The following is a 14,048-nucleotide window of genomic DNA, read 5'->3' as shown; positions in this document are numbered from 1 at the left end:
AGGCCACTGATTGGCCAGCAGTGGTCTTATGTGTGTATGGCACTTCATCATTTTCCATCTGGCGGGGAACAGAAGGGGTGGGAACAGGAGCCACAGAGCTGAAATCACTGTGGAAAGGGCAGTGCTTTTTTTTATATTTTTGAAAAGCACCTGTCAGCAGGATGAGCCCTATTTAACCAGGCACCCTGTCTTGTAGGTATAGCCTTCCTGATTACAATGATACCTGTCTTGCAAAAATCGGTTACGGCAATCCTGAGAAAAAGAGACTTATGTGTTATGCAAATGAGGACATCAAAGGGGTGGGGCCTAGACTATCTGTGTTCCTTAGCATTCCAGTGCAGGCCACGCCCCTCAGTGCAGTGAAGCCCTCATGTGTATAAAGAATAAAGTCTTTTTTCTTGGGAACGCAACAACCGATTTTCACAAGACAGGTATCATTTTAATCAGCAGGATCAACCCTACATGTTATTCAGTGTCTTAAAATGTTTTTAAATTATCCTTTTATACAAATATGCCTAGACTCCACCTCTTTTAGTTTACAGAACAGTCCTACGAAGAGCAGGACTGTTGGGAAGTATGCAAGTATGGGAAGTAGGCAAATAAAGTATAGCATTTGCTGACAGGTAACTGTCAAGAAAGGGTCAAATTTTTGATTGGATTTTTCCACTCACCTACATACGTCATTTTCTTGCTCTTCCAAGCCGAACTGGCTGTCAAATGTGAGCTGTATTCTAGTGTTCTCTGCAGAGTCCAGCTTCCATGTGAGTAGAAGGTTCCTGGGATAGCTATTAGGGAACCGCGGGCTGCTTATACAGCCATTCCCCACAACCTGGATGGTTTCTTCTTTCTGGTATAATTTGGTGAGGAGATTGCTCTCTGTTGAAAAACAAAAACAAAAAACATTGGAGGAATTTATCATGATGGTAATATCTCAAGTCAGTTTTGGCCAAATCTTTGTTGGAATACCTTGCACCAAATTCATCAAATGTCACATATGGGGGAAGATATACCAAGACTGGTGGATCCATCCGCCAGTGTTGATCTCGCTGCGCTGGCGTGAGATGCGCCTGATTTATTAAGAGACAGAAGCATCTCTGCCCTGCCGTGCGCCAGAGACAGGCTGGCAATAGACTTCAGCTATACCTTCCGCCACTTTCTGGCGAAAGTTATAGCAAATGCGGCAGCACGAAGCCCCCTTCTGTTAAGCCAGGCCCCCCCTCTCAGCTGAAAAAGTTGCAAATGATGGCGGGTACACATATTTGACTTTTTTTACGCCGCAATTGTGGTCGTATGGGCCTTGCTAAATGTCCCTCATTGTATGCTAAATTTGGCGCATCTCTAAAACTAAGGGCTCAGGCACAAGATTGTATGTATTTTGCGGTCCACAAAACACGGATCCGCAAGAAATCCGGATGACGTCCGTGTTGCATCCGTTTTTTTTTTTTTTTTTTGCGGATCCATTGTAACAATGCCTATCCTATGGACAAGAATAGGACATGTTCTATCTTTTTTGTAGGGTCGCATCCTATCTGCAAAAAAAACGGAACGGACATGGAAACCAAATACGTTTGTGTGCATGAGCCCTAAGGGGGAGATTTATCAATCTCATATGCCAGAAAACTGGCATTCAAAAAATGCGCTCCCTGGATTTGTGACTTTTTAAATCCCATTTTGTGCAAAAATGTTTCAGCAAATGGAGTTTCATCGGCACCCCCACCACTTTCCTAAAAGGGTGAAACATGGAGGTGTGGAGCGGGTGAGGCCATCAGCCTGGGCAGATTTATGATCATTTTCGCTACTTTCGTGGCAAAAGGATGGGACCATGAACAGTTTACCATTCTGAACAATCATTGACCCTAACATTTTTTCATTTCACTATCCTAAACCACCAAGGATTCAACTGTCCTCCGTGCCCTAGAGCATCAGCGAGGTCACCCCCTCAGACCCTAGACTACCAGAGATTTCACAATCTCTTCATTGCTCTAGATCACCAGGGATGTTTCTATGAACAGACCTGGGTGCAGTAACCACAAGCGGCCACTACATAATGTATGGCGTGTCGCTCCAGTGTCAGTTTTTGGCAGAAGCTCCTGAAAACGATTGCCCGGGGTGCTGGGTCTCGAAACCCATCATAACCTTAGGACTCATGCACACAAACGTATTTTATTTCCGTGTCCGTTCCGTTTTTTTTTTTTTTTTTGCGGACCACATGCAGAACCATTCATTTCAATAGGTCAGCAAAAAAACTGAAGTTACTCTGTGTGCATTCCGTTTCCGTATGCCCGTATTTCTGTTCCGCAAAAAAATAGAACATGTCTTATTATTGTCCGCATCACGGAAGGATAGTAGTGTTCTATTAGGGGCAAGCTGTTCCGTTCTGCAAAATACAGAATGCACACGGACATCATCCGTATTTTCTGCGGACCGCACAATACATATGGTCGTGTGCATGAGCCCTTATATTGATAACCTACCCTAAGGGTAAACTACCAACTCATGTGGAGCTCTATATGGTGGTATCATCTGAGCAGTACTTGGGTGCCAAAAGTCAATATTATATGGGCTTTCTATGGTTGTATTATTAGGACACTATATGGCGGTATTTTTATGCATTGCATGGCGGTATTATTTGGGCAATTAATGGCACTACTTTCTGGCCATGGAGAGGTAACAATGGAGACATTTCTGTCTGCAGCTGACAACGTTTTAATGTTCTGACTCGGTGCGAGTTGTCACAGCCCGTCCACTCCAGTACGGCATTCATTTTAAAGCTACAGTCCACTGCACGCGACATCGTCCGTTTTACTTATATGCTTCATATTAGACTTGCTGCAGAATCCATTACATTTTGGTGCATTATGATTTGACAGCAGCAACATCACAAAAGTGAATTACAACAAAGAAATCCACTTTAAATTCATGCCACCACCCGGCGTCCAGTAATATATTTTTTGGCAGAGGGAACGTACGTTTTAGGTGAGTGGTGCGTATAGGTTCATTACATTAATATATTTGGCGTCCTGTTACAGAACAGAACGGTCCTGCGGATTCTTGGCTGGTCGTTAGCTCACTTCAAGGAGCTTAATCAAAGCAAAATAATAACACTTAGGGCTCATGCACACGACCGTATGTATTTGAAGTCCGCCAAAAAACGGATCCGCAAAAAATATGGATGACATCCGTGTGCATTCCGTATTTTGCGGAACGGAACATAGAGCGGAACAAGAAAATAGAGAATTTCCTATTCTTATCCGCAATGCACTACGGACGTCTAAATGGAGCCTTATAGGACATGTTCTATTTTTTGGCGGAATGTAAATACGGACATGAGGAAATGGAATGCACACGGAGTAACTTCCGTTTTTTTTTGAGGACCTATTAATATTAATGGTTCCGCATACGGTCCGCAAAAAAAACCGGAACGGACACTGAAAGAAAATACGTTTGTGTGCGTGAGGCCTTAAAGGCATACAATTCCGACGCCAAATCATGGGGAAGTTCACTTTGAGGACACTCGCTGCAGACATGTTCTGTTTAATTAATGCCACTTCAGGGCTTCTCAGAAACATCATCGTCCTGACATCTTAAGTGGACGCGTTACAGTCCGTGAGATTGTAGCACGTAAATAACACACGGCAATGTCAGGAGACGCCGTGCGCGCACAAGACTCCTACAGTATGTGTTCTTTAGTGTAAGTGTCCACTTTGGGTTCATTTACTAAAGTAGGACAAGCACCGTCCATGGAGAGAACCCCAAGCAATACTCTTGTCTAACTGCGGGGGGCAGTATTCTAGCAGATATGCAGTTCATTGGTTCCTCGCCACCAATTTGATTACGAAGAAAGGGGTGTCATTTCATATTTTGCCCTGAAGGGAGCGAGTCACCTTGAAAATCACTGGTAAATCACGCACACTGTCCTGCAGATGTAGCTGAGCTGATCGGAATGATATTTCCACCTAGTGATTCATTGTTTCATTCTGGACAAAAGCTCTTTTAAGGGTCCATTCACATGTCCGCATAATGGGTCCGCATCAGTTTCGCAATTGTGCGGAATGGGTGCGGACCCATTCATTTTCAACGAGGCTGCAAAAGATGCGGACAGCACACTGCGTGCTGTCCGCATCCGCACTTCCGTTCCGCAAAAAAATAGAACATGTCCTATTCTTGTCTGCAGCCACGGACAACAAAAAGGCATTTCTATCACAGTGCCGGCCATGTGCGGTCCGCAAAATGAGGAACACACATGGCCGGTGTCCGTTTTTTGAGGATCGCAAAACACTTGCGGACCCTAATGTGAATGGACCCTAATCCGTATGCAAATGAGAAGTTAAGTGCACCAAGGGTGGGCCTAAGCTGCACTTTGCACCCTTGCCCTCCTGCTTCCGCTGCCAGGCCATCCCTCTCCTTCTTGCTTGACAGGTTCCTGCACAGTCATCATCTCACCTGGCCCTGTCCATCTAGAAGGAGAAGGCTGGCAGGTTCCTTTTAGGCCTCATGCACACGACCGTTGTTTAATTCCGTTTCCGTTGTTCCGTTTTCCGTGATTTTCTGCGGACCCATTGACTTTCAATGGGTCCGTTGAAAACTCGGATAATGCACCGTTTGTCATCCGCGTCCGTGATCCGTGTTTCCAGTCCGTCAAAAAAATATGACCTGTCCTATTTTTTTCACGGACAACGGTTCGCGGACCCATTCAAGTCAATGGGTCCGTGAAAAAACATGGAGGCACACAAGATTGTCATCCGAGTCCGCGTCCGTTTTTTTTCCTATCATTTGCAAGGCAAACTTGACAGATTTTTTTTCACTCTCCTTCATGTCTGGTGATCCTCCAAAAACCAAGGAAGACACACGGAAACAAAAACGGAAACGGATCACAGAACCCCGTTTTGCGGACCGTGAAAAAATACTGTCGCGTGCATGAGGCCTTAAGCAGTGAAATGGGCTTAAGGCCTCATGCACACGACAGTGTTTTTTCACTGTCAGTGATTTGGCTTCAGTGGTCCGTGTCCGATTTTGCTTCAGTTGTGTTTTCTTGTGTCTTCCTTCTTTTTTGTCTGACGGGGGAAAAAAAGGAAGGTTAATGAAAAGTGTAATTTTATTGCACCAAGGACAAGGATGACATACCAGTTGTGCATCCGTTTTTTTTAAAGACCCATTGACTTGAATGGGTCCGTCCTCCGTTTTCCACTGACAAGAATAGGACAGGTTATATTCTTTTGACGGACTGGAATCACGGATCACGGACGCGGAGAAAAAACGGTAAACTATAATTTTTTTTCACAGCTCCATAGAAATGAATGGGACCTCAGCTAAACTGTGAAAAATGACGGAACGGACGCGGATGCACACCCGGTCGTGTGCATGAGGCCTAAAGCAAATAACATTTCTGCTTGTCCAGTATTCTGATATTACTGACTATATCTGAGACTCCGCTCACTGAAAATAGTCGCTAACAAAATAAGTAAAAAAATGTAAGGGGTTGCCCCATAAAAATAGCATAGAATAGAAAAAAAAGCTCCATTATGGCTGTTACAGACTGGTGATGGCGCCCCCTGCTGATGTCTGGTTTCCCCTTCACATTGATTCCTTCTGGCAGCCCTTTGACAAGTAGAATAGTAAGACCTGGTTCTAAATCCTGGCACAGAAAGGTGGTGTTGATTAGTGTTGGGCGCGAATATTCAAATAGCGAATATTAATCACGAATATCGGCACTTCGAGAATTTGCGAATATTTAGAATATAGTGATATATATTCGTAATTTTGAATATTAGAGATTTTTTTTTCATCAGTAACCTCCCTTCCTGCTTGTGGGCCAATGAGAAGGCTGAAATGTCTTTGTCTGAGCTTAGCAACACCCCTAGCAACCAATAGGAAAGCTGCCTACCCCTTACTATATAAGAACCTCCCCGCAGCCCTTGTCTGCAGTATTTTGCAGTTCTGAGAGGGAGAGCAGTGTCATTGCTGTGCTCTGTGCTTTACTGTGTCATTACATTAGATAGTTAGGCTACTTTCACACTGGCGTTTCTGAGTCCGCTTGTGAGATCCGTTTCATGGCTCTCACAATGCATTCTGAATGGATAAGGATCCGTTCAGAATGCATAAGTTTGGCTGCGTTTGGTCTCCGTTGCACTTTTGAGGCGGACACCAAAACGCAGCTTGCAACGTTTCGGTGTCCGCCTGGCGATGCGGAGTCAAACGGATCCGTCCTGACTTACAATGTAAGTCAATGGGGATGGATCCGTTTTCACTGACACAATATGGTGCAATTGAAAACGGATCCGTCCCCCATTGACTTTCAATGTAAGTCAAGACGCATCTGTTTTGACTAAGGCCCCTTTCACACTGTTTTCCGCCCGGGGGCAATGCGCGAGGTGAACGCATTGCACCCGCACTGAATCCGGACCCATTCATTTCTATGGGGCTGTGCACATGAGCAGTGATTTTCATGCATCACAAATCGCAGCATGCTTTTTTTTTTGTGTGTGTTTTTCACGCAACGCAGGCCCCATAGAAGTGAATGGGGCTGCGTGAAAATCGCAAGCATCCGCAAGCAAGTGCAGATGCGGTGCGATTTTCACACATGGTTGCTAGGTGACGATCGGGATGGGGACCCGATCATAATTTTCCCTTATAACATAGTTATAAGGGAAAATAATAGAATTCTTCATACAGAATGCATAGTAAAATAGGGCTGGAAGGGGTTAAAAAAATAAATAAAATTATTTAACTCACCTTAATCCACTTGTTCGCGTAGCCCGGCTTCTCTTTATCTTTGCTGTGCAGTTGGAAAAGGACCTGTGGTGTCGTCACTGTGCTCATCACATGGTCCGTCACATGATCTATCACCATGGTGATGGATCATGTGATGGACCATGTGATGAGCGCAGTGACGTCATCAAAGGTCCTATTCCTACTGCACAGCAAAGATAAAGACAGAAGAGATGCCGGCTGTGCGAACAAGAGGATTAAGGCGAGTTAAATTATTATAATATAAAATCTACACAACACCTAACCCAAACATGGGTACCAAACATGCCAATTTTTCTCACGCGCGTGCAAAACTCATTAAAATGTTTTGTACTCGCGTGGAAAAAAGGACAATTTAGGGAAAATCTCACAGCGGAGTTCAGCTGGACACCAGGACACTGCGCATGCGCCGGAGAGCCTCACCAGCCTTAGGGTAGGAAAAGATTAGGGCCCAGTGCGCAAGCGCGGTTACATCCATCCGATCTCCGCGCTTGAGCAGTGTGGGGGTAGGGAGATCTGATGGCCATTTTTTCTGTTAAATAAATAAATATATATACAGTACAGACCAAAAGTTTGGACACACCTTCTCATTCAAAGAGTTTTCTTTATTTTCATGACTATGAAAATTGTAGATTCACACTGAAGGCATCAAAACTATGAATTAACACATGTGGAATTATATACATAACAAAAAAGTGTGAAACAACAGAAAATATGTCATATTCTAGGTTCTTCAAAGTAGCCACCTTTTGCTTTGATTACTGCTTTGCACACTCTTGGCATTCTCTTGATGAGCTTCAAGAGGTAGTCACCTGAAATGGTCTTCCAACAGTCTTGAAGGAGTTCCCAGAGATGCTTAGCACTTGTTGGCCCTTTTTCCTTAAGTCTGCGGTCCAGGTCACCCCAAACCATCTCGATTGGGTTCAGGTCCGGTGACTGTGGAGGCCAGGTCATCTGGTGCAGCACCCCATCACTCTCCTTCATGGTCAAATAGCCCTTACACAGCCTGGAGGTGTGTTTGGGGTCATTGTCCTGTTGAAAAATAAATGATGGTCCAACTAAACGCAAATTGGATAAAATAGCATGCCGCTGCAAGATGCTGTGGTAGCCATGCTGGTTCAGTATGCCTTACATTTTGAATAAATCCCCAACAGTGTCACCAGCAAAGCACCCCCACACCATCACACCTCCTCCTCCATGCTTCACGGTGGGAACCAGGCATGTAGAGTCCATCTGTTCACCTTTTCTGCGTCGCACAAAGACACGGTGGTTGGAACCAAAGATCTCAAATTTGGACTCATCAGACCAAAGCACAAAAAAACACTGGTCTAATGTCCATTCCATGTGTTCTTTAGCCCAAACAAGTCTCTTCTGCTTGTTGCCTGTCCTTAGCAGTGGTTTCCAAGCAGATATTCTACCATGAAGGCCTGATTCACACAGTCTCCTCTTAACAGTTGTTCTAGAGATGTGTCTGCTGCTAGAACTCTGTGTGGCATTGACCTGGTCTCTAATCTGAGCTGCTGTTAACCTGCGATTTCTGAGGCTGGTGACTCGGATGAACTTATCCTCCGCAGCAGAGGTGACTCTTGGTCTTTCTTTCCTGGGGCCTTCCGCATGTGAGCCAGTTTCTTTGTAGCGCTTGATGGTTTTTGTGACTGCACTTGGGGACACTTTCACCCTAAGTTCACACCTGAGCGTTTTACAGTGCGTTCAAACGCGCTGTAAAACGCTCAACACGTGAAAACCAATGCTTCCCTATGGGAATGGTTCTCACCTGGGCGTTTTACAGCGCGTACGATCGCGCTGTAAAACGCCCGACGCATAATCAAGTACTTGAGCTTCTTTGAGGCGTTTTGACGCGCGTTTGTGGCCATAGGACACTGCAGTCAATCACACAAACGCGCGTCAAACGCGCGTTTACTATTACAAAAAACGCGCGACAAAAACGCGCGTTTGAGAAACGCTCAGGTGTGAAAGCAGGGTTAAAGTTTTCCCAATGTTTCGGACTGACTGACCTTCATTTCTTAAAGTAATGATGGCCACTCGTTTTTCTTTACTTAGCTGCCTTTTTCTTGCCATAATACAAATTCTAACAGTCTATTCAGTAGGACTATCAGCTGTGTATCCACCTGACTTCTCCACAACGCAACTGATGGTCCCAACCCCATTTATAAGGCAAGAAATCCCACTTATTAAACCTGACAGGGCACACCTGTGAAGTGAAAACCATTTCAGGTGACTACCTTCTGAAGCTCATCAAGAGAATGCCAAGAGTGTGCAAAGCAGTAATCAAAGCAAAAGGTGGCTACTTTGAAGAACCTAGAATATGACATATTTTCTGTTGTTTCACACTTTTTTGTTATGTATATAATTCCACATGTGTTAATTCATAGTTTTGATGCCTTCAGTGTGAATCTACAATTTTCATAGTCATGAAAATAAAGAAAACTCTTTGAATGAGAAGGTGTGTCCAAACTTTTGGTCTGTACTGTATATATATTTATTTATTTAACAGAAAAAATGGCCATCAGATCTCCCTACCCCCACACTGCTCAAGCGCGGAGATCGGATGAATGTTCTGTAGTTAGCCGCTCTTGCGCACTGGGCCGTAATCTTTCCCTACCCTAAGGCTGGTGAGGCTCTCCGGCACATGCGCAGTGTCCCGGTGTCCAGCTGAACTCCGCTGTGAGATTTTCCCTAAATTATCCTTTTGCGCATGTGCAGATCGTCAAAAGACCGTCATTTCCGGTGCGACCAGAAGTTAGGAGGTAGGGAAATCTCACGAAGTAGGATAATGTAACGTTACACCGGCCCAAAAACATGACGCCCGTGTGAAAGAGGCCTTAGACTTTTTTTTTTGAATAATGCAAACGGATCCATTCTGAACGGATACAAGCGTTTGCATTATCAGTTTGCGGATCCGTCTGTGCAGATACAAGGCGGATCTGCACCGACCGCAGGTGTGAAAGTAGCCTAAGTTAGTTAGTTAGCTTATATATATATAATACAGATAGTTAGTGGGAGATGGTTCTGCTGTCCATACATGCATGCTACATACATAGTGCTGTGATGTCACAAGTTCACAACAATACTTAGTGCACCAATCAGTAATATGTAGTCAGACCTGTTAAAATGTGAAGTTGCACGCATTGCGCCAAAATATTTGCATCATTAGTGCCGATTTCGCAATCACAAATATATTGGAGCACCCTATAAAGCTATTTTAATGTCCTGCCGTGCCAACCATTTTCTCCAGTCTCAGGAAACTTCTAGCAGCTTGAAAAATGTAGCAAAAGTGACCCACGCCTGTATTTCGCACGCATTATGCGAACATTACATTGCCGATTTTTTTAGATTAAGAAGAAAATCTCAGATTTGCGTATATATGACGAATATTCTACCAAATATTCGCGAAATATTGCAAATTTGAATATTGCCCCTGCTGCTCATCACTAGTGTTTATTATAGACAATGGGGGTCATTTCCAAAGGCCCCCAAAGTGGTATAAAGGAAAACTGGCTTAGTTGCCCATAGCAACCAATCAGGTTCCAACTTTCATTTTTCAAAGGAGCTGTGAAAAAAATGAAAGGAGGAATCTGATTGGCTGCTATGGGCAACTAAGCCAGTTTCCTTTATACCACTTTTGATAAATCTCTGCAGTGCTCAAATTGACACAGAAAAAGCTGCTACAATTAATTAGACTTTCCCATGCTGACCTTGCTGCCTTTCTCCTAGAGCCTCTGCTCTCTGCAACTGCCGCACCCTCTGCCCTTTAATTGACAGAACCAGGCAGTGTAAACGTGGCTTGCTTGGCCCTAACTTCTCCTAAAGTCAAAGTGCTGAGGGCAGAGCCTCTAGGTGTAATGGCAACACCCCTGTTGCTCCCAGAGCCTCATTTGCATATAGTAAAACTTATTTTTTTTCCAGTAATGCAGGCAAATATGAACATGGGACCAACACAGATGCATTCAGCTGCCAAGCGCACATGTAACAGGTCAGCCAGTTTCATGGGTACAAATCTGCTGATGGATGCCATTTAATAGGAGGGTGTGTTGGACCTTATAGTGGTATTCCAGCTAAAGACATAAAATTCCTGACAGATAAGGGATCCTGGGAGCATGGGGTAGCTCCTATGTGGCAGATGGGTGCAACTTCTACCTCTGCACCCGCTATATCACCACCCCTTGTTCTCAATGTTCATTTCATGCTCATGGAGACTTATTTTATTTGAACAGTTAACATAAATCCTGCCGTCACATTGAGTCATTAGAAATGGTTTTAGGAGTAGTCTAGTGTATTAATATAAATGGACTGCGATCAGTAACGACTTCAGCAGCTTCAATGACAACAGTCTAAATAAAATGTATAATAATTGTAATCCTCTTAGAGAATCACTTGGCCTTCAATGATTAGAGATTTAGTAGAAAGGAAATCAATGTGGATACACTTAAAACCTATTTGTAATACAGAGCTCCCCATTAGTGATGGATAGTTGGAATAAGAAAAGGCTTCTTTCAGTTACAGCGTTCTTGGATAATATTAAACAAGAGGTAGTCCACCGAACTTACATTGTGCTGTAGCGGCCCTCCGTGCTCGACACTATCCGATAATCACCGCATTACTTACTCTACTGCTGCCACTGCTTCTGTTCCAGTGGTCTGGACTCTCTGGTCCTCCTCTGCCCTTCAGCAGAGAGAACAGGCCACCGGAATCCCATCTCTTGTCTCTTGCTGCAGGCCTCAGCCTGCCCTTGCTGGCTAGGCCTCTCCAGTCTGACTGGTCTGCCCAGCAGGGTTAGAGAATCATTACAGATCACGTCTGCCTCAGTCTTGGTATTTCTGAAGTGTTTAGTGTGGTTTTAGCACTATCTAGCAATGTTAAGTTGTATTACACTTTGTTTTTCCTGTTACAATACTACTGCATTGTGGGTGGTGCACTGCATTGTGGGAGTGCAAAGCATTCTGGGAAAGAAAAGTCTCGTCTCCAGTCTCCAGGACACAGTTCAGAGCTGTCCTTTTGCATATCTCTTTCTCAAACTCCACTATCCTTGTAAAAGCATATCTGGTGAGAGATCTACCTTTGTTTCAGGGATATTGTGTGATGCAAAGCTGTTCAGTCTGTTGTAATTGTTACTCAGGGAGTTGTTGTTACTGTTAGCTAGCCATGCAATCTTATGTATAGGCAGCCATTTTACCATATGCATTCACTGTTAATGCAAATGGTATAGTACATGCTATAGATGCTTAATACTTATACATGTTATGTGTATTCTTGTAGTTTTACCAAACGACCCTGTTTAATCAATCAAGCAATCATATATAATCAATCAATCACTTATGCATGACCTGTTGACCAATAAACAAGTTAGACTAAAAAGAACAGTTCTCCTATTTGGAAGACAGGAATGGTTTATGCTGAATGTCAGACTGCACACTGTGTGAACATGTATAAAGACAGAACACTGACCATAGGATGCGCACACTTGTGCTCCCCTGCTCTTGAAGAGTCAGAGTGTGAACACCCTAATCTTCACTAGCCAGTGACTGGCAACACTGTGGGAGGGTGTCTAAGCAACAAATTTATCTAACTTGCTAGTTCCTGCAAAGGTGTGAATTTATATTGGTCTGCTCAGGTACTGAATTCTGCCCAATTCCTGGCTCAGATTTTTTGCTACCTGACCTGACCTCTGTCTGATCACCATGTTGACTCTTCATTGCCTGCCCTGACCTTTGGAAAAGCCCCGACTTTGGCCTGTTACTGTTTCACACCCACTCCTATAACATGATGTAGATGTAGGAGACTAGTATGATACATATTTTTGCATAAAGAGTATAACAGTACATGGGTATATGTGAAACTTGTTTGTTTTTTTAAAAGGGAAAGTGGCATCTCCCTCAACTTCTATTTTCCTGTCATTACTCTTTTCTTGCCTGCAACTCTCTGTGAATGTTTAGAAACCTCCTTAGTTCCTTTAGAATTCTTATATTGTAAATAAACTGAACAAAAAGAGAAGGTGGGAGGAGGGGGTGCAGCTGCAGGAGAGAGGATTATCTACAAGGAGTAACAATTATGTAAAAGGAGTAGGGCTTGGGTAGTTCACAAAAAATAGAAGTTCCAGCATTCGTGGGAAGACGTCAAAGAAAGTAGTTTATCATATGCAATCCACAAAAGTTATGATTAGAGTGGCGTGAACATGCCTTTTGACAGGTTCGAGTTCGGGGTTTACGTGAATTACTACATTCTCACGGAATCCATCACATAATCCAATGCCGGCATGCCAAGCGGAATGCCTTTAGAGGCATTCTGTTTTGCATGCCGTCATAACTCATAATACAAGTGAATGGTCAGCAGAACAGAACCCTCGGAGCTGGTCGTACATTTCCATTATGCGGCATGCCGGCACTGAATTGCATGGTCGATTCCGTGAGAACGGAATCCATTATGTAATTCACTTAAACCCCGAAGCCAAACCAGAACTTGAACCTGCCAAAAGCCAGGTTTGCTCAACTCTAGTTATGACATTCTGGTTCTTAAAGGGGTTTCTAGCTTTTACTACGTGATGGGCTACCCTCCGATCAGCTGTTTGGTGCCAGAACTACACAGCACTGTCAACTGTGTAGTGGACAGAGCTTATTACTACACCACTGATCCCACTGAAGTCAATAGGAAAAGCACTCAAGTGATGCGCTCTGTCCACTACATAGTAGACGGAGCTGTGTTGTCCTAGCGCAGACCTTTGGTGTCAGAGCTACACCAAAACAGCTGATTGACGGGAGTGCGGCATGTCAGACCTCCGCCAATCAGCTAGTGATTAGTGTTGATCGAGCATGCTGGGCTGAACACTAGTTCGGCTCGAGCATCTTGATGCTCGGCACCTGGCGGTACTCGGCCGAGTAACGCATGTGCTGAAGCGCAATGCTCGAGTCTCCTCCCTGCATGTTTGTTGGCTGCTACGCAGCCAATAAAGTGCAGGGAGGTGTTTGCTTGCTTGCCGTAGCCATGTTGGTTACTGGCATTACAGTGATTGGCTGGCTGGAACACGTCATCAGGTGCTATAAAGCACCCAATGGCACGTTTTCGGCTCAGTCTAAGGCTACTTTCACACTAGCGTTCGGCTGTCCGCTCGTGAGCTCCGTTTGAAGGGGCTCACGAGCGGACCCGAACGCTTCCGTCCAGCCCTGATGCAGTCTGAATGGATGCGGATCCGCTCAGACTGCATCAGTCTGGCGGCGTTCAGCCTCCGCTCCGCTCGCCTCCGCGCGGACAGCTGAACGCTGCTTGCAGCGTTCGGGTGTCCGCCT

At 44.5% G+C, this 14,048-nt stretch overlaps 1 protein-coding gene across 1 annotated transcript in view; it reads right to left on the bottom strand.

Moving 5' to 3' along the window:
- The window catches only part of PDGFD (platelet derived growth factor D), a 183,628-nt gene that overhangs the window by 106,664 nt on the left and 62,916 nt on the right, over nucleotides 1–14,048 (bottom strand). Inside the window, exon 2 of the mRNA XM_044284926.1 lies at nucleotides 672–876. Coding sequence (XP_044140861.1) covers nucleotides 672–876 — 205 coding nt within the window. The remainder of the gene's footprint in view (nucleotides 1–671; nucleotides 877–14,048) is intronic.

Source organism: Bufo gargarizans, chromosome 3 (assembly GCF_014858855.1).
Source record: "Bufo gargarizans isolate SCDJY-AF-19 chromosome 3, ASM1485885v1, whole genome shotgun sequence".
NCBI classification, from domain to species: Eukaryota; Metazoa; Chordata; class Amphibia; order Anura; family Bufonidae; genus Bufo; species Bufo gargarizans.
Note: the sequence above shows the minus strand (reverse complement) of the source record. Positions and strands in the feature narration are given on the sequence as shown.